Source organism: Protopterus annectens, chromosome 9.part0 (assembly GCF_019279795.1).
Source record: "Protopterus annectens isolate FY-2018-M chromosome 9.part0, PAN1.0, whole genome shotgun sequence".
In the NCBI taxonomy this organism is placed as follows: domain Eukaryota; kingdom Metazoa; phylum Chordata; order Ceratodontiformes; family Protopteridae; genus Protopterus; species Protopterus annectens.
The window spans coordinates 384943922-384970230 of NC_056743.1; the positions used below are offsets into that span (position 1 = coordinate 384943922).

The 26309-nt window shown below is 39.5% G+C and overlaps 1 protein-coding gene across 3 annotated transcripts in view; it reads right to left on the reverse strand.

Annotated features, from left to right (window-relative positions):
* The window catches only part of SORBS3 (sorbin and SH3 domain containing 3), a 1673489-nt gene extending 1647504 nt beyond the window's left edge, over nucleotides 1-25985 (reverse strand). For all 3 annotated transcript variants that reach the window (XM_044082929.1, XM_044082928.1, XM_044082927.1), the window contains exon 1: nucleotides 25731-25985. In XM_044082929.1, the coding sequence (XP_043938864.1) occupies nucleotides 25731-25928 (198 nt within the window). In that variant the 5' untranslated portion in view covers nucleotides 25929-25985. The remainder of the gene's footprint in view (nucleotides 1-25730) is intronic.
* Between the last annotated feature and the right edge of the window lie 324 nt (nucleotides 25986-26309).

A 26309-nucleotide genomic window follows, 5' to 3' on the forward strand; every position in this document is an offset into this window, starting at 1 on the left:
GAAATCCTTCTCTGGCTTAAACAAACAAATCAGAGATCTTATCAAGTCTTCCAAAGCTAATTATGAAGCATAAATATCCTCCCTAGCCCAAGGACATTCACAAGGCGTTCTTTAACTATGCCTGAAATCTAAAAGGGAATACTCAGCTATGTGTTAAACTGGTTGTGGGATGGCACCACCCATACTCAACCAGAGATGACAGCCAACCTGCTGGCTGACAGATTTGGAGAAAACTTCAACCCCCTGTCCCTTTCAGTCATCCCCTAAAGTACAACTGCCACCATTTCCTAAGATTATTAACTCAAGAGAGCAGGTCATCTCCGTGCTCTCCGAGGTCAAAAACACAGCATCAAAGGGGCCAGACAACATCTCAGATTGCTTTTTAAACAATTTAAAATATGACCTAGTAAACCCACTTGGATCCTTGTTTAATCACAGCTTGAGAACTGGTTATGTTCCAGAGGAATGGAGGATAGCAACAGTAATCCCTCTGCACAAAGAGGGACCATCAGCTGACCCTGGGAATTACAGACCCATATAAGATTGGCTAGCCTCATCTGCAAGGCCATGGAACAAATCAAAGAATCATTCTGGACTTTATTAACAAAGACATAGGTAATCTCCAAACTCTGGAACCAACCCTGTTTGAATTTGTTAAAGGTAGAGCATGCCTGTTAAACATGGTTGACTTTGAGAAAGTCACCAAGGCCCTGGGAGAGGTAAAGACTGTGCATACCACCTATCTTGATCTAGCCAAGGCATTTGATACAATCTCCCAACTCAGGTAATGTACAGAAACTCTTCCAATTGAGAATTAACCCCAATATTACCAGATGGGCAGCCAAATGGCTCATCAACAGGACACATACTGTCAAAAGTGGGTGACTTCACCTCTAGCAAAAGACAAGTCACCAGTTGCATACCACAGGGTGCTGTGCTGGGCCCATTACTATTCAGAATTTCTCAGAAGTCCAGGCAAACTTGGATGGCCTATGGCTGACCAGGTTTGCTGATGACTGCAAATTTGGAGCAATTACTGAGTCCCCCAATGATGTTCATATACTGCAGATAAGGTTAAAGCAGACAAATGACTAGTGCCAAAGCCATGGATTAAAGCTAAATGTGAAAAATGTATAGTTATTCCCTTTGGGAAAGCTGACATCCCTGTTAATTACATTATAGACAGCACCCATGGTACGTGATCTGGGTAATCAGGTTGATAGCAATCAGAACTTTGACCACCACGTATCCACAGTAGTAAGGAAATCCTTCTATGTGGCACATCTAAATGGGATGCCTTTACTTATAAGATCTAAGGATGTTATAATTCCATTACACTTGGCCCACACATCAGACCAATAATGGAGTAAAATGTCCCTTTTTGCAATTACCTCACTAGACACCTGCAACCAGTGGAGACAAAATAGAGGTTTCTCACCAAGAAATTACAGGGTACACAAAACAAGTCTTACACGGAAAGACTGAAAGCTCTGTCACTGTATTCTGTGTCTCAGAGATTGCTAAGGTATGACCTGTGCCTGGCTTACAGGGCAGTCTCTGGCCTGTCCATGTTGGAAATGCTACACATTCATAAATCAAATTGCAGAAGGGTCAATCACTCCAGGGATCTTAACCTAGCGTCTGACATGAACTGGTCATGCTGGAGAGGTAGATGCATCTCCCAGAGACTGCCTCTTCTCTGAATAAGCTTCCAATTCACATAAAACAGAGGCCATTCTTAACCCTAATCAAACGCAACCTAGATCAAGAGATAGGTGACCGCAAATTCACTTCCGGGGTGGTGTCCATGTCCCTCCTAGACACAGAAAGTCAGTATTAACTACGATAGACCCTTACCTCTGTGAACTTCACTCACCTAACCACCACCAACTGCGGCAACTCAGGATAAATATGGCCAGGCTTGTAAGGGCCTATGAATGGCAAAAGGTGGCAACCCTTGTGCTACCAATGAAGAAACACAGCATGAGTGGGAGGAGAGGGCAGGCATAAGACAGAATTTGTTAAAGGGTGCGCCTCCAAGGAACAAGATGGCCAGATCAAATAGCATGCACTAAGTGAGCAATGGTCGGGGGGGGGGGGCAGAGAAGAATGTACGCAATACATTTCTAGTACCCTAGTCAAAGGCTAAAGCCACAACATTTTTCTTTTTATGGAATAAAAATAAGTATTAATGAAGCTAGCTTTTTATGGAGTTCAGGGGCTCCCTACAACTTTTTGTTTATACTGCAAGAGGTAGTATAAGGTGCAATTTCATTTGCCATCGCATATTAATTATTACAGGTGAACTAATAAAAAGGAATTTATTTTGGAGAAAATTGATTTCCCTATTTTACTTTACCTAAACATATGGCTAATTTTATCAAGCAGACAGGCTTGATGCAGCTAAACTGCAAAGCATCAAATTGTATTTATCTGTTTATTTATATTTTGTTAACCAGGTAAGCAAACAGATTGATGGCTTCTTTTCAGCAATGACCCAGGTCACAATGGTAAATACAAAAGTAAGCAGGAAATCCACTAATGAATACACTTATGAATGCAAAAAAAAAATACTGTCATTAAGGCATTTCATGAAGACTGCATGCACAATACATAATCAGGGGTGATGGTGAATAAGTAAAACACTCAATAACATTTACAAAAATGCATACAGTTTTAATGCTTAAACATACAACGTAAAGCTCATTATAAATATAGAATTGTATGCAAATACACTGCATAGCTCAAAGTACTGTAAGATGTTACTACAATGTAATGGACTAAGAATCAGCTTATTAACATAACATGGCTTTACAAAAATAGTTATCCTAAGGAAGTATCGAACTATTTTGGAATAGAACCACAAACACAGTGGGACACAAGAAACAGCGTACCATTGCATTAGCCTGCATCTCCATACAACTAGCAGTTACTTTCTTTGAAAAGATGGTGTCCGAGTGATTTTCTGAAAGTTAGTACTTGTCTGTGTTGCTAATATTCTCTGGGAGACTGGTTCTAACAGCTGTAATTATTTTCAGGAAAGCTCTTTCACACATACCCTGTGCCATTGGGGGCTTGAATAAATGAATACCATCATTGTTTATCAAGCAGTAGGACTGCTTTCTAAACTGCAGCCTGCTGAGGAGTGGTGGACAGTAGCCAAAAAGTAATACTTCCCAAGTGTGTTCAGGTAGCCAGTTGTGTTTTTTTTTTTCAATAATCATTTTTTATTATTTTTCACAACCATATTACAAATTCACACATTATATACACTATATACAAAATGCTTCCATTGGTTAATTTCACATATATATCAACCTCATGTATTGATCAAAGGTACAGCACTCACAATCAAAAGGAAAATAATAAAAAAAAAAAAAAAATCCAACATTAACAAATCCAAGCCAACAATCTGTCTTTTCTGTACATTTTCTATCTAATCTAAGGTTGATTTAGACTATATTCTGGTTCCCGAGAAAAAGTGGATAGTAACCTCTTAAGCCAAAATAATATTAAAAATTTGCTCCCAGATTTTTATGTTGATATTTTTCTTGTGATCACTAATTAACAGTTTATGCGCTAAGATGTGTTTTATTGCCAACAATCTGAAATTTTCCCACGATGTCTGGGCTGGGTTCAACCAATTTGTGGCTATATATAATTTCATTAATAGGGAAATATTCATAATTACAATCATTTTTGATTTATTTAGATTCTCCGGGGGAATATGAAGAATCATAAACTCCCAAGAGAGTGTTGAATTTTGGTAACCCATTTTTTGTAACTGCAATTTTAATGAATTCCACAATTTATAAATGCACTTACAACTCCAGAACATGTGAAGCAAATCTGCTGTCTGATCAAAGCAATGTGGGCATATGGGTGAATTCTTCGCATCAAATTTGTGCAAAGTGAGACAGTATAGTATGCATTGTTAAATATCATCAGCTGCGTAAATACCAATTTCTGAAGGGATACGGACTTTAATGTTAATTTAAATGCCTCCAATATCTTATTGTCGTCTGGGAATATCAATTTCTCTCTCCAGTAACTCGATAAGAGAATATAATTATTATACTTCCTCTCTTTTATCAATTTATATGCTGCGGTTATATATTTTCTATCCTGCAACAGCGCTTCCCATAGATTACGAGAAATGATTAAATCTTCCCCTTTCATTTCAAAGTTGTTAAAATAGTTTATAACCAAGTCTTTTAGCTGTCTTACTATAATTAAATAGGAAACAGGGAGTTCTATTTCTTTTAAAATATCATGTACTGGTACTCCTAGAAAAGGATATAAATCGAGTACAGTTAACTCCATGATTAAAGGAAATTTCTTTAGATCAATCAATTGACCACCAATTGTTAAATTTGGGTTCCTATGAAACGGTTGGAAAACCATCATATATTTTAGTAAATTTAAGGAAGAGAAAAGAGTTTGAATTGCCGTTACATAACTTTTGATGTGCTCCATTAGCTTATATTTACTCATTGTCCAATTATTTAAAAAGGGTAATGCTTTAGCGTTGACTCCCACTTCATTTATATGCTTGTATGCGTTAAGAGCACCCATTTGGGTGTCCATTTTCTATTATCACTATCAAGTAAGACGTCTTTAAAATCCTATTGGCCTGAATCACTAAATAGTACATTTGAAATCCGGTAATTCCAGCCCCCTTATTTTTTGGAGCCATCAATTTTTCATATGAAATTCTCGTCTTCCTAGGTTCCCAAAGAAATCTTCCCAATCTTATATGAAGCTGGTTGAAGAATGTTTTGGTAATTCTGAGTTGTGCAGCTCTAAAAATATATAACATTCTAGGAAGAACATTCATTCATATGATAGCTGCTCTTGCCATCATCGGTAACTTCAATCTACTCCATCTTTCAAGATCCAATGTTATTTGATCTGTAGTTGACTTTACATTGTTAACAAAAAAATCTCAGTTGAGAAGACAATTCCCAAATATTTTATCTTTTCTTCCGTCAATACTTGTCCTATTAATGGTAGCATTGAAAAAGGTGTGGGCGTCTTTAATGGGAATATTTTAGATTTTTTAAAATTTAGCTTGTAATTGGAAATTCTCTCAAAGATTTCTATTGCAGCTAATATTTTTTCAGTATCGGAAACAGGTGTGGTACAATATATGTTTAAATCATCTGCATAGGCAGCCATCCTAACCTTTATTCCATACAGTACAGGAGAATTATAAAAAACATTTTGCTTAAGGTGTAAAAATAAAGGCTCCAAGTAAAGATTAAATAAGATGGGAGATAATGGGCAGCCTTGTCGGGTACCATTTATGATCCTATTTGAGCATTCGTGATTTATAAATAAATTTGTGTATGCATTTCTGTATAGTATCCTTAACATTGAGATAAACTCCTGCGGTATATTAAAATAAGGTAATGTATCAAATAAATAATCCAAATTAACCCTATCAAATGCTTTCTGAGCATCAATAATTAGGGCATACAAATTCAGGTTTTTATATTTCGCATAAGAGATTAAGGTATGGAGCGTTAAGGTATTATCCGTGGTCTGCCTCCCATCCATAAACCCCGCCTGTTCCTCTGATATTATTGGGTTTATTACCTTTTTCAGCCTACTCGCCAGAATGGATGTCATGATTTTCATGTCCATATTCGAAAGTGATATAGGCCTGTAATTATCAGGATTTTTGGAATCACCTTTCTCTTTTAATATCAGAACTGTCCTTGAGGCATTAAAATGAGGATCATTAATTCTATTTAGAGTGATATAATTAAAAGTCTGTGACAATACACTGCTCAAAATCTCACTAAAAGATTTGTAGAATTCGAGGTCAAACCATCTGGGCCTGGGGCTTTGTGAGGCTTCAGTTTCTTGATTGTTTCGACACCTCCTCAACTGTAATCGGTTTGATTAAATCTCTATGAAATTCCTTGTCAATATTAGGGAAAGTGATTCTCTGTAAAAATCTTTTCTGTCTTTATCTTGCAAGAGTGTCTGCTTCTCACCATAAATCTGATTAAAATTTTTCAAAGGTGTTCATGATATCCGCCTTGTCAGTATATGTAGTATTGTTATAGTGTATTTCAGTAATTAATCGTGTTGATTTCATCTCGTTAATAATACGAGCTAATGCTTTCGAGGGGTTTGAATATGATTTGCATATTTAACTAAATTTCTTTGTTCATAAAGTGACAAATTTCTATTATGAAGTAAAAATAGTTCTTTTGACATCTTAATAGCTCAGTTTCTGTCTGTTCATTATAGTTCCTCATCAAATCTTGGTCCAGTAATTGAATTTTAGTTTCTAAATCCAATTGAGTCTTCTTTTGTAATTTTTATAATATGTAGCTTTTGTATAAATAGTCCTCTTAGCTGCGTTTTAGTTGTAGCCCATTCTATATCTATTGGGTGTCTATTTTGGGAAATATTATTTAATGACTGTTTAAGTATCTCCTTGACTTCCATTAATATATCTTCCTTGGTTAGTAAATATGGGTTCAAGGACCAATTATACCCTCGAAGCCTCTTAGTATCCATATTACTACTGTTTAAGTTTAAAGTTATCTTTGAATGGTCTGAGAGTTGTCTGACTTGATTAGAAACACTAGGGTCAGCCGAGATCAACACCTCTGAAATTAAGAAAAAGTCAATTCTCGACCACATTTTATGGCAGGTTGAATAATAAGTAAAATTCTCTGCTTTCCCTTGTGAGTGTGTGTTTAAAAGGGTCATAGAGTTTGAAATCCATTTTCAATTCTTTCAATGCTACCATTGCCTGTTTATTGAACGCTGAAGAAGCACCCAACTTGTCTAATTTAGGATCTTGATAAGAGTTCCAGTCACCTCCCAACACTATATAGCAATTATTGTATGACTGTAAAATGGAATAGACTGAAGCTATGAAATGATGCTGATTAACAAGGTAGCCAGATGTTTTAAGTGAGTAATGCAGGAACACTCTTCTCTTATATATTTTATTCTCGTCTGACTGACAGCGATATTATTTGTAGAGAGAAGTGCAGTTAAAGGGAGTCAGTATTTCTATCAGGGAGGAGTACATTTATGGCAATGGTTCACCGAGCATTTGTGGTCAACAAGTTAGTTATGTTATAGAAGTCTTTAAATTGAGATAATACCTTGTCGACCTGAGCTTCTCTGTTGGTGAAATGATAGTCTTTGGTCTAAGATTAGTCCACAAGTACCTCTGGTGAATAGTGATAGCAGGGGGGGCTGCGAGCCCAGAGGGTCTGTAATGCTAAATTTATGGACGTTGCTTAGTTGTCTAGAGGTGCCAAATAACATTGATGTTTCTTTATGTGTGCGTTGATGGACAGCTTATTTTTACAAAGAAATTTTTATTCAGCTTCAAAATCCTTCTCAAGTTTGCTTTTTAGAAAGGATGATCTTTTGTTGGACCTGGTTAGCACAATGTAATCTGCGCACATTATATACAGTTAATCTGAAGCAAATCCCAGGAAAGATTAATATATAGTGAATAACAGAGGGCTCAGAAATGAACAGGCTGCATAGTTATTTAATGACTATAAATAGTTTAGAATGCCAAATAGTTGATTACGCAGTTAAACTTATTTGTTGATTAGATATCAGTATAGTTTGATATTCATTATGACTGGCAAGCATATGTGAAAAATCTAGAATTAGCCCATTTCTTATTAATGTAATTTACACCCTGGGCAGATGTACATGTATGTACATGTCACTGACTTCCTTCAATTGGGATGATGGTAGGAAATGGAGAGGATTTCTGGCTGAGCAGGGTAATGATGGTTAGAAAAGGAAATACTGTAACAGTGAAGCTTCACAGAATAAGTGGATCCATATGGCTGCCTGTAGATCTAAACTCGTTACTGCTTATCTTGCAGAACATGCAGCTTGCTGCAAAGAATAGTATAAAAGCACAACCACCACCACCAAACTCCTTGAAGGCGAGGCATTAGAGTCTCAGTGTTTTTAATGCATTTTGTCTAGTAGCCTTTGGTTGTTCTTGTTCTAGTTTTTTTTTTCCTTCCTTTGTGGTTGGTGAATAATATAAAAGCAAACCAATACTACCTGGCGACTAAGTTACAGCTTATACATTTTTGTAGACCAACATTATGGGGAAAAACTGCCCGTTTAATTTGTAGAGAACACTGCAGGGAACGTGAAGGGGGAACACTGCAGGGAACGTGAAGGGAGAGCACTGCAGGGAACGTGAAGGGAGAGCACTGCAGGGAACGTGAAGGGAGAGCACTGCAGGGAACGTGAAGGGAGAGCACTGCAGGGAACGTGAAGGGAGAGCACTGCAGGGAACGTGAAGGGAGAGCACTGCAGGGAACGTGAAGGGAGAGCACTGCAGGGAACGTGAAGGGAGAGCACTGCAGGGAACGTGAAGGGAGAGCACTGCAGGGAACGTGAAGGGAGAGCACTGCAGGGAACGTGAAGGGAGAACACTGCAGGGAACATGAAGGGAGAACACTGTCACTGTAGGAAGTATTAAATGGGTTCAGGTCAGAAGTACTAAGAACTGGAAAAAGGCACTGCAGTAAGTAGTTACTTCAATGTGGAGAGTACTGGGGGTAGGTGCCAGTGGATGAGAAGTACCATGAACATGTGGAGAGTACCGGGGGGGAGGGGTAGGTGCTAGTGGATGAGAAGTACCATGAACATATGGAGAGGACCCGGGGGGGGGGGTAGGTGCTAGTGGATGAGAAGTACCATGAACAGGCAAGATATTAAAACAGAAGACGGCTGAAGGTGATGTATTATTTTCTGTGCCCTGTTTTTATTTTCATTTTAAAGTCAGAAAGGATAAGAGAGATTATTTACTGAGAAGATAATAAACTCTTGTAAAGATAGTACGAAAGTAGGCAAAACATTGTTCAGATGGATAGAATTTAAAATTGCTACTAAAAAAATCACAGTGCAGGCTACAAGGGAGAGAGACTGTTATTGAACGTGTTTCACATTAACTGTCATTTCCATAACACAGTGTGTGTGTGTGTGCGTGCGTAGAACGCAGTACTCTCTCACTCCATTCAACATTTGGAAGTCAGAGGTCTACAGCATTGTAACGCCCTTTGCATTTTTTCAGGATTGTTTTACATAACCCTTCACCTCCATGTTTCACATCAGCACATGCAACCAGTACCATCTGTATGGTGAAAAGAATAGGATACGTGGCTGAACCATGCAGGATTTTATTGCCACAATTGTATAACTGCCTGAAAAATACACTCCACGATGTTATCCCTTTTGCTGAGTTTGAAGATTTCTTCAGCCATATGAAGTTGTTCTTAAGTACCCATATTTATTATGTGATGACTTTTCAAAAACACTGGACAACTTAAGAAAATAAATAGTAGCTTGCTGTTCTCCAGGTCTTTTCTTACTGATTTAGATACACTACCAGTATGACAAGGACCTAGCTTCTCAGGAGTCTCTTTATAAATGTAATAAATTGCACTGCTATTAGACTTCCCCCTGCTAATGCAGGAATGAATGCTGGTTTTCATTTACTCTAACTACTGATAATATCAGCTTGCACACATCAAAAATGGTTATTAGCCTAGAAAGACTGTTCACACACACATCAATGCATCACCTATTCCTGTTCATACTACTATAACTTTATCCAGGCAACTTAATGACAAATGATTTCCCAAGTACTGACATAAATGGGTGGTTTTAGCAGCACAGTGTTTGAATGCAGTTATTTAAAGTCTGCACATTGTCTGAATTTTTATCCACCTTTGTCATTTTATTATGAGAGAGAAGTGGAGTAGAAACAGCTTTGATTGCAGTCCCTAATGTTTTATTTATTGTTTTTAGCACTGCAAAATTAAAGACCCCAACAACAGAATCGCAATGCTTCCCAATACTTTCCATTCTATTGACCGCTTCCCAAGAATTACCAGCCACAACACAATCACAGATTAACACAGCGAACTGCCACCACACTCAGTTCAATGGTAGCTCCAAAGCCACATAACATCTCACCGTAATCACTAAAGTTGGAATAAAGAAAGCATACACCTGTAGCAATACTTTGTAGTCAACGCACGCTTCACTCTAATTGTCCAACTCTATATACCTGAACCACCAGAAAATTCAGCTTAGTTTCAAAGTATTTCTAGTATCAGTCATGTGGTGGGCTTGGAAGCTGTAGCAAAAATGTTGGGGAAGGACCCAGAACAAATTACATTCTGCAGTTGCTGGAGTTCTGCCTGACACAATTTCTTTTGAGTTTAATGAGGAGCTGTTTTTGCAGAAGGGAGGCACTGCTATGGGTGTCTCATATGCTCCTTCTTACGCAATCATTTTTATGAATTTTTTTGAGCAGAAATTCATGTATAATAAATGGTTCTTTAACAACAAGGTCATGGTCTATAGGAGATATATAGACAACCTGACTTTTGTGTGTCGAGGGGAAATGGAACAATTTGGAACTTACATGGTTGAACTGGAAATAAATGATTTTGGGATTTCTTTTACATATAAAACCAATAGAGAAGTGATGCAGTTTTTGGATTTAGAGTTATATGCGGGTCAGGATAAGGTAGTACAATTCAGACCTTATCATAAAGAAACTGCAGCCAATAACTTATTAGCCTGAAGTATGCATCCCCCCTACTTGCTGAATTCTTTGCCTTATGGGGAATATAAAGGTATTTTTGGTAATACCTCAGTAAGAGAAGGGTATCTCAAGAATCATCAAAAGTAAGGAATAGGTTATCTAATACAGGTTATTTTCCCTGATTAGTTGGTAAGGACAGAGAAGAGAGTCTTGGGAATCCAACAAAGAGGCGGCAAAAGAACAAGGAGGACATATGAAGAGCAATCTTCAAGTGAATGTACAAGGAAAATGTATTTTGTTAGTAAATTTTCCCAGTTTTTCACATCATTTAGCAAGGTTAGTTAGAAAATTTTGGCTTATTGTGATGCAAGATGAATCTACCAAAGGCATATTTTCGGAGCATATCATTTTTTTATATAAGAGGTGCATGAATTTGAAACCGTTATTGAATAGGAAGTTTGATAAAATAGATTGTCAGGTGGGATGTTATCCCTGTCGTAGGTGCAAGGTATGTCCAAAAGTTAGGAATTTGCATGGTTGTATCATTAATGAGAGAATTTATAAGGTTACACAGAGGTTTTATTGTCAATAGAGTGGAGTAGTTTACATTTTGGGTTGTGACTGTTCACCTAAAAAATGGTATATTGGACAAACCAAGAGACAAGTTAAAAAACGTATTTTGGAACATATGGGGGACATAGGACATTAGATAGTCCAATGGCACATCATTTCTGCTTAAATCATGCAGGCTCAGATTCATGTTTATTCTTCAATGTGTTGGCCATGCCTTTACATCAACATGGGGTTGCTCATTATAAAAAAGTGTCGGCCTTAAAACCAGGTTCATCATTAATTACAACACTACTTCCTTCAGGTCTTAACCTGGAGGTAAATATTAATATGTGATACTGATGTTGGAAAAGTTATCTAGGTACTAATTTTTGTTCTCACAAAGGTTTGTCCAGTTTGAGGCATGCATTTAAATATGAATAAGTGTTGACTATAAATGGTAAGAATTATAACCAATAACAGTGTACAATGAATGTAACGCTGGGAAATGAGGTAACAAGCATTTGTAATGGTTCAACTGCACTTGAAATGAAAGGGGTGTGCAATTTGTATAACTGGTTAACATCAAGTGATTCAATCTAAATAATGTGCTTTTGGTGTAAAAAATTATCCTTTGAAGGCTTTTTAGCAGAGGTACCAGGAGACACCAGTAAAGTTATTTTGCACTTTACTTTTGAGAGTCTTCGCTTTTTTCTGTGTTTTTTTACTTCTTTGTGGTTCGAGTTAGAGTCTTATTTCTAGCACTGGTCATCCAAAAAGTTTCATCTCACCACTTAAACAGAGGGGATCCACAACCTGATGCAGTCATGCAACTTTAATCTACATATACCTACAAAAAAAATCACAGGCACACAAAAACTAAGCGCCTTCATCCCTGACATCTTAGGACTTCAGAGTTAGGAAAATGTGTCACTTCCTTTTACAACTTTCCATCACGTATTTAAAGTTATACCCCTCTATATAAAACACTACAATATACTTCCTTGAAAAATAAGTGTTTAAAACTGAATTAATATAATACCACAACTAAAAATAAAAGCTTAACTAATCTAGTACTGTAAAGATTTCATTTTTAATACACATGGTAAGAACAGACATTTAATCCACTGGGACCGGCTGCATTGGTGTTTAACCACCACTGCAGTTCTTTTAACTCTAATCTGATTTTCCATGGTCTTCCCTTAGCATCTATAGCAAAAGAACCAAATACATGATTCCTGTATTCTTGCATATATTTCCATAACGCATTCTTTTGTTCATTCACCCTGATGTCATGAAGGTGTTTATAAATTCTTGCTTTTAATGCTGTCTCCGTTTTACCTATGTATTAACGACGGCAATTCCTGTACTGAGCTAAGTAAACCACTCTTTGGGTATAACAATTACAATTGAGGCAATTAACTCTACCTACACCCACAACTCTTTTAAACTCATCCTCCTCTATGAGGGGACACAGTTTACATCTACCACAATTATGTTTTCCAGTTTTTTATGGCCTCTGTTGGGTCTATTCCCAATTTTTTCAATACAGTTTTTCATACACCAATTGGGGTGTTACCCGGTTTCTTCTGATCTATTTCACCAAGTTCAAAAATCTGCCAATTTCTGCAAATACCTCTAATGATTTCAGCATCACTATTATAGGCAAAGGCACAACCTCACCTATATAGTTTTAAGTGTTGTTTGTTCTCAACTGCCCCTTTTCTGGTCTCAAATTCACCTTTTTGTCTCAGTAAAGGCATATAAAAACCATCAACCCTTTTGTTGTACTGTTCTATAAAACTGTGGTCCTGAAAAAATCTGGATACCCTCTATTTATTAACATATGTCTTACATTTTTTGAGGAAAGCATAAAACTATCAATAGTAGATGTCATACGGACCAACCTTACCAGCTGGTCTCTTACCAAAGCTTTCGTTTGAAATAGTGGGTGGCCACTATTAAAATGTAGCAACACATTGCAGTAGGTGGGTTTTCTACACATGTTAGAAAGAATATGGAGAATAAAAGGTTTGTTTCTAATTTCTACCTCTAAATAATGTAGAATGTCATGGGATTTTTTTTCCACAGTGAACCTCAAAAATTCAGCAGTATTATTTACATATCGAGAAAACTATCTACTTTCATTCTTCTTCCAAAAAGTTGCTATGTCGTCCAAAAATCTACAATATAAAACCCACCTGTCCAAGAATTCTGAGTTGAAAACATACATGTGCTTCCAAATAAGCCACAGCCACGCTGGCAAATATCCCCGTTACCACCCCTGATTTTTTGCTTATAAATAGTCTCTTCTAAAAATAAATTTCTAATTATATATCTATATATATATATATATATATATATATATATATATATATATATATATATATACACATACATACATACACCACACACAAACACACACACGTATACTTAGAAAGTACAGTTTTGTACCTACCATAAATGTAGATGTCCGATAGATATACAACTGCAGTCCTGACATATGGGTTTGTCCTGCCTCAATCAGCCCTTCGGTCGGCCGGATTCCAAAGTCCGGGTCCGGCGTCGGCTGATGTCACCCTTTCCCCGACGTCAGAGTGGCTGGGGTATAAAAGCATCAGCCGACGCCATCTTCTTCAGTGTTTCTTGCCCCAGATGCCAGGTGCCCTCCAAGGAAGGCTAAATTTAGAGAATGGATAAAAAATTCCAGACATGCACAACAGTAATAAACAGATACACCATAACAGATATCCCCAGCTAAATTGTAAAGGGGAGTGGACCCAAAAAGGAGAATATACAGAGGGGTAGGAGGGAGGGAAAACCTGACTGCAGTTGCATATCTATCGGACATCTACATTTATGGTAGGTACAAAACTGTACTATGTCCTTCAAGAATGCAACTGCAGTCCTGACATATGGGTTGAATACCATAGCCAAGCTGGGGGTGGTAGGATCTAAGAAAAAGATGGTGTAGCTAAGATACCCTGCAGGACTGCCGAAGCAAAGCCTGCTCGGGATCTGGAATATAAAGGCAGGTTGTAGTGTTTGGAAAATGCATGCACGGAGCTCCATGTAGCAGCTTCTAGAATGTCCTTTGTAGCCACCCCTCTTAGAAAGGCTGTGGAGGTGGCTATAGCTCTGGTGGAGTGTGGCCTGATATTGGCTGGCTCACCTTTTCCATGGAAAGAGTAACAGAATCTGATGCAGTGTCCAATCCATTTTAAAATTGTTTGTTTGGAAATTGCCTTTCCTTGTACTCCAGCAGCGTAAGCTACAAATAGCTGGTCAGACTTTCTGTTGGCCTTTGTTCTGTCCAAGTAGTAGCACAATTGTCTGTGTATGTCCAAAGTGTGCAGCAGCTTTTCTCCTTTATTTTGAGGATTGGGAAAGAAAGTAGGCAGGTGAATTGCTTGATTTAGAGACACCCTGGATATCACTTTTGGCATGAATGAAGGATTGGTTCTTAAAGAAACTCTGTCCTGATGAAAAATGAGAAATGGAGGTACTGCCATGAGGGCCTGTATCTCCGAGACTCTTCTTGCTGAGGTAACTGCCAACAGGAAAACTGTTTTCCAGGAGAGAAATTGCATTTCTGAAGATGCTGCTGGCTCAAAAGGAGGAAGAGTTAATTTTTCCAAGACGAAGTTGAGGTCCCATGCAGGCACTGGTGGTTTTCTGGGAGGTTTGATATTCTTTATCCCTCTTAGAAACTGTCTTAGCAAAGGATGTGAAAACACAGGTGGATCACAGTTGTATTTTGCTGAAATTGCTGAAGTGTGTATTTTTATGGAAGAATATGAAAGGCCACTATGAAGCATTTCTGCCAAGTATTCTAGTATCTGTGGTATGCTCAGTACTGATGCATCCTGACCCTTGTTGGTATTCCAGATGTTGAATCTCTTCCATTTGGCTGAATAAGTTTTTCTAGTGGAAGGTCTGCGTGCTTCCAGTAAGAGCTCTTGAACTTTTTTGGAGAGAGAGATATGGGGAGCAGTCATGGAACCCTCCAAGCTGTCAGCTGCAATGTTTGCTGGTTGGGATGAACAGTCCTGTAATTGTGCTGAGTTAGAAGCAGAGACCATTGAGGCAGGGGCCACGGCTTGGTGCGAGTTAAGCTCCTTAGTAATGGATACCAGTGCTGCCTTGGCCAATCTGGAGCTATCAAAATGCCTTTCAGTTGTTCTGCTTTGATCTTCAGTAACACCTTGGTCATTAATGGTAGAGGTGGGAATGCATAGATTGTTAGAGAATTCCAGCTGAAGGAGAGAGCATCCATTCTCCAGGCTTGAGGATGGTGTGCCCTCGAGCAGAATTTCTTCAGATGATGATTGAGGTGGGAGGCAAAGAGATCTATGTCCGGCCTTCCCCATGCAAGAGTTATTTGTGAAAAAATGTCTGGATGCAACATCCATTCGTACGGGTCCAAGATGTTTCTGCTTAGACTGTCCGCCAGAACATTGTCCTTGCCTGGAGCAAACTGGGATTGCAACTGCATGTTCAGTTTCAGGGATTTTTCCCAAAGAGTCGTTGTTAGTCTGCAAAGGGGGTAAGAATGAGTGCCTCCCTGTTTGTTTATGTACCACATAACAGTGGTGTCGTCTGTCTTTATTAGCAGATGACCTTGCTGAAGAAATTTTCCAAAGGCCTCAATTGCGTGAATCACTGCCAGCATCTCTTTTTGATTTATGTGCAGATGCACTTCCCGGGGTGTCCATTGTCCTTGAATGCATCTGCCCTCCATGTGCACCCCCCATCCATGATCTGAGGCGTCTGTTGTAATGGTTTGGCTTGTTTGAGGTTTGTTGAAAGGCATACCTTTGTTTGACTGGCTTGCTTGGGCCCAACACAGAAATTCCCTTTGTAGACATGGGATGAGTGGGATAATTGCTTCTAAGTTGTGGCTGTGTTGAGACCATAAACTTTTTAGGTACCATTGTAGTTTTCTCATGTGTAGTCTTGCCAATGGAATCAGAAGAATGCAAGATGCCATGAAACCCAGGGCCTGCAGGATTTTCCTTGCAGTCATCTGGGTGTGTTTTGCTAGGCTTTTAAAGTAATCTGGCAATTGTTCTTGTTTTTCTTCTGTGAGAAAAGACATTTGTGAATTTGTGTCCAGTTTGGCTCCTAGAAAAATTATTTGTTGGGATGGCAGTAGTCTTGATTTTTGGATGTTGACTGTGTATCCCAAGTAAGTGAATGACATAGTCCAAGTTTCTTATCAAGGCTTGTTTGCTGTCCGCTTGTATAAGGCAGTCGTCCAGTTAAGGGTATATTTGTATCCCCTGTAGTCTGCAATGTGCAATTACTGATGCCAGGCATTTCGTGAGTAGTCTGGGCGCAGTAGATAAGCCAAAAGGCAATGCTGAGAATTGATAATGCTCTGACCCTGCAAGAAATCTGAGGTATCTTCTGCAACTGTGTCTGATTGGGACATGCAGGTATGCCTCCTTGAGATCCAGAGTAACCAGCCAAGACCCCTTGCCCAGCATGGGAAGAAGTTGCTGTAACGTCAGCATTTTGAATTTTGGCACAATGAGAAAAGTGTTTAGAGCGGACAAGTCCAGTATAGGTCTCCACTGCTTTTCTTTTCGTGGAACAAGGAACAGTCTTGAGTAGAATCCCTGGCCTTGTTCCTGAGGAGGAACCTTTTCTATTGCTTTGATTTGTAACAGCTTTGAAATTTGTATGAGTGCCTCTGCCCTTTGATTTTGTGGCAGGTTTGGCATTCCTTGTCTTGTTGGTAAAGTATGGAAGTGGAACTTGTAACCTTGGTCTATTATGTCCAGAATCCATTTTTCCTTTGTTAAAACATGCCAATTTTTTGAAAATAAGGATAATTTTCCGCCTAAAGGTGCTTCTCTTTGTGCCTTGGACAGCGGTGTGAAAGTCAAGTCATTGTGATTGTCCCTGTGGAGCAGGGGAAGTCCCTGCGCCACTTCTCTGATTAGTTGGTTGCCATTGGCGGCCCCTGTAGGAGCCTCGGTATTGCCCTCTACCTCGAGCACGCCTGTTTTTTCCCCTTGGGAACTTGTCAGTATCTGGAAAGGACCAATTCTTCGAAGGCCAATTCCTGCTGAACCTTGGTGGCTGAACCTGGAGGAAATCTTTGACTGTTTGTACTGATTTAGCCTTTTCCTCAATAGATTTCAACACATCCTGTGCATTAGCACCAAATAGCTTGTGTTTTTCCAGAGGTGCATCTAGGAGCCTTACTTTAACATGATCTGGCAATGCCTGTTCTTTCAACCAAGCATGCCTACGTATGACGGCCCCTGTCATAGCTGCCCTACATGAAGCTTCCAATGCATCATAACCACACTGAAGAAAATGATTGCTAACCTGCTGAGTGTTATGAACCAAATCCTGCAAGGCCTTTCTATCTAAAGGCTCAGGAGAGGCCAACTTTTTCTGCAAATCATCCATCAAGAAATCCTGATACTGAAACATATGAAAAAGACAGTTAAGTGCCCTCATGGCAAGGGTGGTTGAGGTATAAACTTTTTTGCCCCATCTCTCCAGGGATCTAGATTCCCTGTCTGCAGGCAAAGGATTTTTGGCCGTGGAAGTGGCCACACCTTTGGGCCCCTGGGAAATAGTTTCTAGGTCAACAGAATGGGCCTTAAAGAGATGTTTGAGTTTCAGGAACTCTGTAATATCGGTCTGGCTTGACAGGAGCTGGAGGGAGAGAATCAGGAGAAGCACTGGAGTCTGAGTACACATCATCCAATACATCTAACACTGGTGGGATAGCTAGTGGCCTGTGCTGGGGTAACTTAAGGAAAGTGCGAAGCCTTTTCCTGGAGTCGGAGAAATCCTGGCCCTGCCACTAAAAATGCTCTCCCATGGAGTGGAGAATTTCCCCAAAAGAAATATCCTCAGGAGGAGAGGCAGAAGGAATGGATTCATCAGCATCAGAATCCTCGTAGGCCTGGAAGGATTCTTCCTGGGAGTCTGAATGGCCTGAGTCACCAGAGGCTTCATCTGAGGAAAGGGTATCTGTCTGCTCAACCCTAGGCCTTTTATCTGCAGGCAGCTGAGGACCTCTGTCTGGATGAGCCTGAGAGCCTCTGATTAAAGAAATTAGATCTGCAGCTAAAGTTATGATCTGTTTATCAGAAGTGTGACCCTGGGAAAAAGATTTAGGAGGGTGAGACTTAGCCTGGCTGGCAGCCTTAGCACGTGTGTAGGCCTTGATGGACATAGAGACTGGAGGCCTAGCTGCCCCATGTGCTGGAGTAACTTTGTCCACCGGTATGGTGTCAGGCAAATCCTGGGCTTCGGTTTCAGGAGGAAAATCAACAACCGGCACCGGAGTAGCCTCCGGGACCTAAGTGTGCGGTAAAGCGGTGTCATCGGTCTGGAGCGGTTGAATTACTGCCTCCGAAGAGACCGATGCACTCATGGTAGGTTTTGGCGTGGTGTCGGTGGAAGTCGCGGGCCGAGAATGTCGGTCCCGGTCCTTCCGTTTTTTGGAAATATGTGTTGTCGGTTGTTCCGACGGCATGATATAGGAGTAATTATCTCCAAAGAAATCTTCAGCAAATTCTGCCCGGTGCCTAAATGTGCGCTTATTGAAGCAAGCACAGGCAGCACAGGCCGAGACGTCGTGGTCTGGGCCAAGGCAGGGAAGGCAGTAAGAATGGAAGTCCTTATGAGGTATTTGTTTACCACAAGACAAACAATTATTAACTTTTGCAGTTTTATCTGACATCGGCTGAGGCAAGAAAAGGTTCCCCAACTGGGTACTTAGCTTTTTGATGACTTCGGTAACTGAACACACAGGAGCTGGCTGACCGGCACTTGCGAAATGCTTCTGCTTCGGGCACCGCGCGGCAAGAAAGACTGAAGAAGATGGCGTCGGCTGATGCTTTTATACCCCAGCCGCTCTGACGTCGGGGAAAGGGTGACATCAGCTGACGCCGGACCCGGACTTTGGAATCCGGCTGACCGAAGGGCTGCCTGAGGCAGGGCAACCCATATGTCAGGACTGCAGTTGCATTCTTGAAGGACATTTCTTCTCTAATAAATTTTCTATCAAGACACTTGGGAATCCCAAGATTTACTGGTTAGTATTTGTAACAGGGAAATTAGACTAATGAATCCAGACAAGGGAAAGGCGTTCATTGTTATGATCACATCGGATTATACCATAAAATAGAAGAGCTATTACTTTTTTGACAAATACAAGGAAGTATCAAGGAACTAGTTGAACATCACATGTGCTTACATGGATTTGGCCATTTATGATTTATTGAAGCAGAAACAGATGACCAACACTTAATATAGATATTTAAAAACTGAACATCCTCATATCCCAAGTATTTCAGCATCTCAAAGATTCACAAAAATCAACAGACCCTCCCTATGGAACCCATAGTAAATGTAAAGGGTTCCAAGTCTTTTGAAAACACAAAATGCATTATTAATTAAATAAAATGTTCAAAACCATGATATTTGATAAAAATAGCAGAGATATTCATATGGGGCTCAGAATTATCTTTAGTTTGCAAGACGAGCATATTTAAAGTAAAACGGGCACAAAAAAGTATAACTGAGCATAAGAGGTTAAAAAGCCATAACTAGTACAATATAAGGGCAAAATATGCTTAAAGAGCAAGGTGACAGCATATTTTTCAGTAGAAGACCATGTTTGGGCACAAACTATTTTGCACTAACCAAAGCCATTCAAAGCATAACTAGAGTTGTTTGAAGTATCTCAGAGTATGCAGAGTTTTTGCAGCATGTGTGCTTTATTATGGTGCAATTATTTGAAAGAGTTTGCTGTGTGCGAAGTACAGTTATATTGCAAAGTACAAAGTATAGCCATTTCAAAAAGTTTCTTGTGCTGTGTACATTTATTCGCAGAGTGCCACCATTTCAATGTGTTTCTTACACTGTGTATAGTTATTTCGCAAAGTACAGCTATTTTGAAAGGTTCTTGTGCCATGAACAAAGTGCATTAATCTCAAAGTGTTTCTTACTCTGAGCTTCTTCTGCTGTGTACAGTTTATTAGCAAAGTACAGTCATTTCTTACACTGGCAAGGAGTGGTTTCATAAAGTACAGTGATTTTAAAGTATTCTTGTGCTATGGAGAATTATTTGGCAAAGTTCAGTCTGTTGTGCTACTGGGCATAATTACAAGTTCTGGCATATATTTAATGTGTGCATGTTCATACATAATTTCAAGCACCTTCACTACTGTGTGTTGATATGGCAGTGGCATTTCGCAGACCATGTCCACTTGTGTTTGATCATAATATTGCAGAGAATTGGAGGGTATACGATATTTTCATAAAAGCAGCTTTTTCTGATAAAAATGCATGTACGAGGGCATTCATTTTGCTTAACTTAGCTGGGTCAGAGGCCATTGAAACAGAGCATTCATTTGTGTATTCACCAGCAGTGTGCAGGAGAGGGGGAGAACCACCACATTTTGGTACTGGCTGAATCAAGAATGGACCCTATGTGCTTGAAACATAAATTTAGTGAAATGTGCAACTCCCAGACAAATGTTACATTAGAGCGGCACCTATTTTATACAAGAGACCAAAAGCCAGGTGAAACTTTTGCAGCTTATATCACTGACTTGAGAAATAAGGCTAAAACGTGCAGATTTGGTGACTTGAAAGATTAGTAAATAAATGACAGGCTTGTGTGCGGTGTTAATGCTGCAGTGAGAAAGATTTTGCTTCGTGACAGTCGCCTCACAGTAACACGCTGTCTGGTTCAATTCTCAGCTAGAGCGTCTTCTGCGTGGAGACATGCGTGAATGGGCGTACCTTCATTGAAGGTTGTGCATCAAGGCTGGCAACTCGGCACGTAAAAATCAACTGCCAATCATTAGCAGACCGGAGTTCCGCTGTGGCGACCCCTAACCAGGGAAAGCCAAAAGACACATACATACATACAGTGATTTAACGTTAAGCAAAGCCATAGAGGTTTGTCAAATCCATGAGCTCACATAAAGGCACACAAGTATGCTTGTAAGTGATAAGAGCATGTTTTCAACAACCTCTAGAGCAAGCGTAGACAGCATGTAGAACATGGCGAGCAAAAGCAGGCCTAAGCACATGGCAGCTGCAACCCCTGTGGGTTTCCCAGGGAAACCTCATAACGTTCTAGCAAGTTCCAAGACTAGCTCAGTAAAATGGGCATGCTCAGTGCAGTATAAGGGTGGTGAGAAGCTTGTTGCTTATGGAGGCGAAGAGATTCAAACCGAAGGCTCAGTAGTGCTTTCATGCTACTTGGCTGAGAACAGTTGCAGCTCGTTATTGTATGCAGTCAGAAGACCTGTACAGTCATTATTAGGTCTCATTAGTCAGAAGACCTGTGCAGTCATTATTAGGTCTCATTAGTCAGAAGACCTGTACAGTCATTATTAGGTCTCATTAGTCAGAAGACATGTGCAGTCATTATTAGGGCTCAGTAGAGAATGAAACCTTTTTTTTTTTTAAACCAAAGTAGTACATCATGTAAGCACATATCCCAATTCCAGCTTTACTGACGCGTTTTGACAAGTTAGGCAAACTTTCAGTTGTGTACTCCATGAAATTAGACTCAGAGGTCAGTCTAGTGGTCAGACGAATGAAGAGAGTTCCAACAGCTATGCAGGACAAAGTCAAGGTCCATTTAAACAAAATGGTGCAGCAAGGTGTGATTTGTCCAGTCGGAGAACAAACTTGAGTGGGTGTCTTCTATGGTAGCTGCTCATAAGAAAAATTCAGATGAAATCAGAACATGCACTGACCCCAAAGACTTGAACAAGGCATTAAAGAGACCTCATCATCCTATGCTTACAGTTGAGGAGGCTGTCACCTTCATGTCAAATGCCACTGTTTTTTCTGTCTTAGATGCAAAGAGTTCATTTTGGCAAGTAATGTTTGATCGCAAATCTTCACCACTGACTACATTCAGTACCCCATTTGGTAGATAAAGATTCCTCAGGATGCCTTTTGGAATACATTTTGCAGTGAAGGCTTTCAGTGTGCAATGGAGCAAATTTTTTCAGGCTACCTGTGTGCAGTAATAGTAGATGGTACTTGGCTGGGAACAGTTACAGCTTGCAATTTTATGTAGTCAGAAGACATGTACAGTCATTATTAGGTCTCACACAGTTTGAGAATGAAACTACTGGTTTGGAGGGAATGGTGAAGCAGAGCATGACAGAAACTTCAGGAAATTTCTGGACAGAGCATGTGAAGTGAATTTAAAGCTCAGTCCTCTGAAATGTAAATTCAGACTGCCAGAAGTTACTTATGTAGTTCATTTATTTACCAGTACAGGCTTACAACCATACCCTTCCAATAAAGCAGCTATTCTTGAAATGCCAGCTCTAGACGATGTCCAAGCCCTACAGCATTTCCTTGGTATGGTTAACTATTTGGGCAAAATTATCCCTGACTTTAGAGAATTATCAGCATCTTTAAGAGAGCTAACACACAAAAATGTTGCATGGTTATGGTTAGAACACCACCAGACAGCATCTGATAACCTCAAATAGCAAATTGCCAGCCTGCCTACATTGAGATACTATAATGTCCACAAACCAGTAGGTCTTTCCTGTGATGCTTCAAAGTTCAGTCTTGGTGCAATTATTCTTCAAGAGAGCAGACCTGTTGCCTATGCATCTAAAACTCTTACCCAAACTGAGAAGCATTATGTTCAAATTGAGAAGGAACTTTTGGCAATTGTGTTCGCATGTTCGAAGTTCCATGATTATATTTCTGGCCGAGATATCCAGACAAACTGATCATCAACCTCTAGTCACTATTTGAAAGAAGCCTATGCATTCGGCTCCAGCAAGACTACAAAGACGGATGCTCAGATTACAAAAGTATAACTTCAAAATGCTCTAGACAAAAGGTAAACTTCTTTATCTGGGTGATCCAGATCACCCAGAAATACCACAGAACAAATTGATGCAAAAAATTTTGACATGGATGTCATGGAATTGCGCAATTTTTCTACCACAAGACTTGAGATAAGAGATCATACAAAGACTGATCAGTTTTGCAAAAGCTCAACCACTTCATTAATGTAGGATGGCAGTCAAAGCAATCCTGTGTACCATCAAAAGTGCAACCTTATTTTCTGTACAGAGATGAGATGCTGATGGAAGATGGTATCATTTTCAAAGGTCTCAAAGTTATTGTTCCTACTTCCTTACAATGTGAATACATACAGATTTTGCATTGTGGCCACCCAGGTTCTGATTTTACCAAAGAATGACAAGAGAACTAGTATTTTTGGCGTTCTCTATTGAAAGACATTGATAAAGTGCTTTCTTTTTGTTCAGTATGCAACAGTAGTAAACCGCATTTGCAAAAAGAGCCACTTCATCTAAGCCAAATTCCTGAACTACCTTGGTCAACAGTAGCCAATGACATATTTGAGTGGAACAATTAGCATTACTTAGTGTTGGTACTCTTATTCGAACTGGTTTGAGACAGATTTGCTACCTAACCTAATGTCCAGTGCTGTTATTACTAAGATGAAACGTCATTTCTCAGTCTATTGTAATCCACACTAAGTTATTTCTGACAATGGTACCCAGTTTACCAGTTAATTGTTTCAGAGATTTGCAAAAGAGTGGGACTTTATCCATCTTACTAGCAGTCCAGAATACCCACAGTCAAGCGGCCTTGATGAACGTGCAGTAAGGAGTGCAAAGCAATTGCTACAGAGGGCAAAGCATGACAATACCAATATCCTCTTGAATTTACTTAATCTCAGAAATACACCTCGTGAAAATCTACTTGGCTCACCTGCTCAGAGACTTCTATCTAGGCAAACCGGAACAACCTTGCCCATCAGTTCTAGTTTGTTGGTGCCTAATGCTAAAAACACCAAAACAATTGAAGCCCAACTTAAAAGCGTTCTTCTCAGAAGTCCAGCTATGATAAAATGAGCAGATTTCTTCGTCCATTAAAAGGTGAGACAGTGAGGATGCAAATGGCAAAAGGATTTGATCGAATTGGTCAAGTGAGAGGTATATGTGCCGAGCAGAGATCCTATTTAGTGGAATCTGAGGGTAAAGAATACATGGGAAACTACAGGCATCTTCTTCCTGTATCAGAAACAATATTGCAGCACTCTACCTGAGATACAAACTCTAGATCTCATAGCAACACTGACAATGTTCATACTGAAGAACATCTCTTAGCATCCATTTCCATTCCTGAAAACATCCCAGATGTCCCCAAAGTTGAACATTCCTTCAAGACAGTCCCCGTTGCTAGATCCAGTCATTTTATGTTACACGATCAGGTCATGTTTCTAGACTTAGTGTAAAATACACAGCAACCTGGACAGGATTGTTTTAGATCTAATTTTGTACGATTGTATGTCAAAGAATTAGTTCTGTATAACTGCATGTCAAAAGATCGTTTATGTAAACTGCATGTCATTGAATACTGCTATTTAGTATAGGACATATTTCTCAAAGAGGGAAGATGTAGAACAGAGTGTGTGTATGTACATTTAAGAGCCATTTCCAGATGTAGCCACATGCATATAAATAATGAGCATGTGCAGGCATCAGTGCCATTTTGAGAGAACAGCTAGAGTGTTAACATGTACGAGTGTGGTGTGGTAGTCAGACTGCTTATAAGTTTAAGTTTAAGTTACAAAGCCTCCTCCTTGATGTGTTTATGTGTAATAAAGCTGCTTGAACTGAACCCACAACCGCTTGTTTGTTTTATCCTGAATGGACGAGCGACAGACTACAAAAGTGTAGCAGTCAAAGAAATGAAATCAAATAAAACACATAACTTGATAAATATACTTTATAGTAAAGCAAGGGAATGAGATTACCAACCTCGATTCATGTGAATAACGCATGAGTAGTGATTCTGACAAGGGTTTACTGAGGCCGACCTTAAAACAGATGATCAGAGTTTTCATGGGAGATAGCGCCACAGACAGAGATCTGTTAGCCTTTATCACTGCTGTGGTTTATGCTATTTATGATGGTGAGTACAGCAGTGCTTGTAGCATGCTTGGAATGAAAGACAAGCTGCATTAGACGCACAAGATTAAAGTCTAAGAGATATTTGCATAACTGGGTTTAAACAGACTTTTCAAAGATTTTGGGCATGAGAAGAGTAGCCATTGGCTGGTAGTTGGACAACTATAACGTTTCTACCCTTATGCAAAGGTACAATGTGCGACACTAACCAGACAGATGGGTCACCGGATTCCAGGACAGATAATGGGAAGAGCACCATAAGCAAGTCTAACGTATTCTGGTGGGAGATTCTCTACGACAATGTTAGTGTGTTTGAGAAATTTTCTAACTGTAGAGATCTGGACCGTTACAAGGGAGATGGTGGTGGTGAGTTTGTCAGCCAAGGTTGCTGAAACAGTCATTTATTTTGATATTCAGAAGTAACACAGTGAAGCTACAGCCTGTATGAAATGAGTTAAATTTGCATGTACTGTTTTTAGCTTTTATTTACAAACAGATTTCAGTGGGATGTTCTTCCTGGACTTAGCAGATTATTTACACTGACCCAAATACATTCTGAATTGTTTTGGGATTATGCAGATAAAAGGCAGGTAAAATGGACTAACATCAAATGAACACTGTCACCTAAATACTTTGGATTTTACCTTGTTCTCTTTTGGTGAGGCCACTTTATTGACTACCGCTTCACCATTTAGTTGTGGAGATGAACTTTTCTGAAGATACGGTAGAATTAAGTCAAAGTTAGACAAATGGTCACCATCTAGCAGGTGAGGCTTGTAAGACTCTCCATTTAGCATCCATGGAAGAGTGGAAGAACCATCTGGCAACCAACCATTCAGCATCCTGAGCAGAGATGTAGTGCTACTGCTAACAAAGATATTCTGTCAGTGGAGATTCTCTGCTACTGTGGAGAAAAGAAGAAAAACAGTCAAACTACACATGAATGACAGGAATGATGCAATACAGTACAAAATGCATTGTGCAATCTTGCTCATTCAAACATGACATCATTTTACACTTCAATCAATTCTCAGCCAACTATGGAACAGAGACGGACATTTACAGATTAAAAGGCATTTAATGGTGAAATTGTTGTCATTGCAATCTGCTTTTAACAACTGAAGTTTTGACCGAGTTATAATGCAAAGTTGTACAGTTAAATTGGAAAGCAAATAAATGGCCAGTTTATCTTACACACTTTCATCCAGTGCAGTATACATATG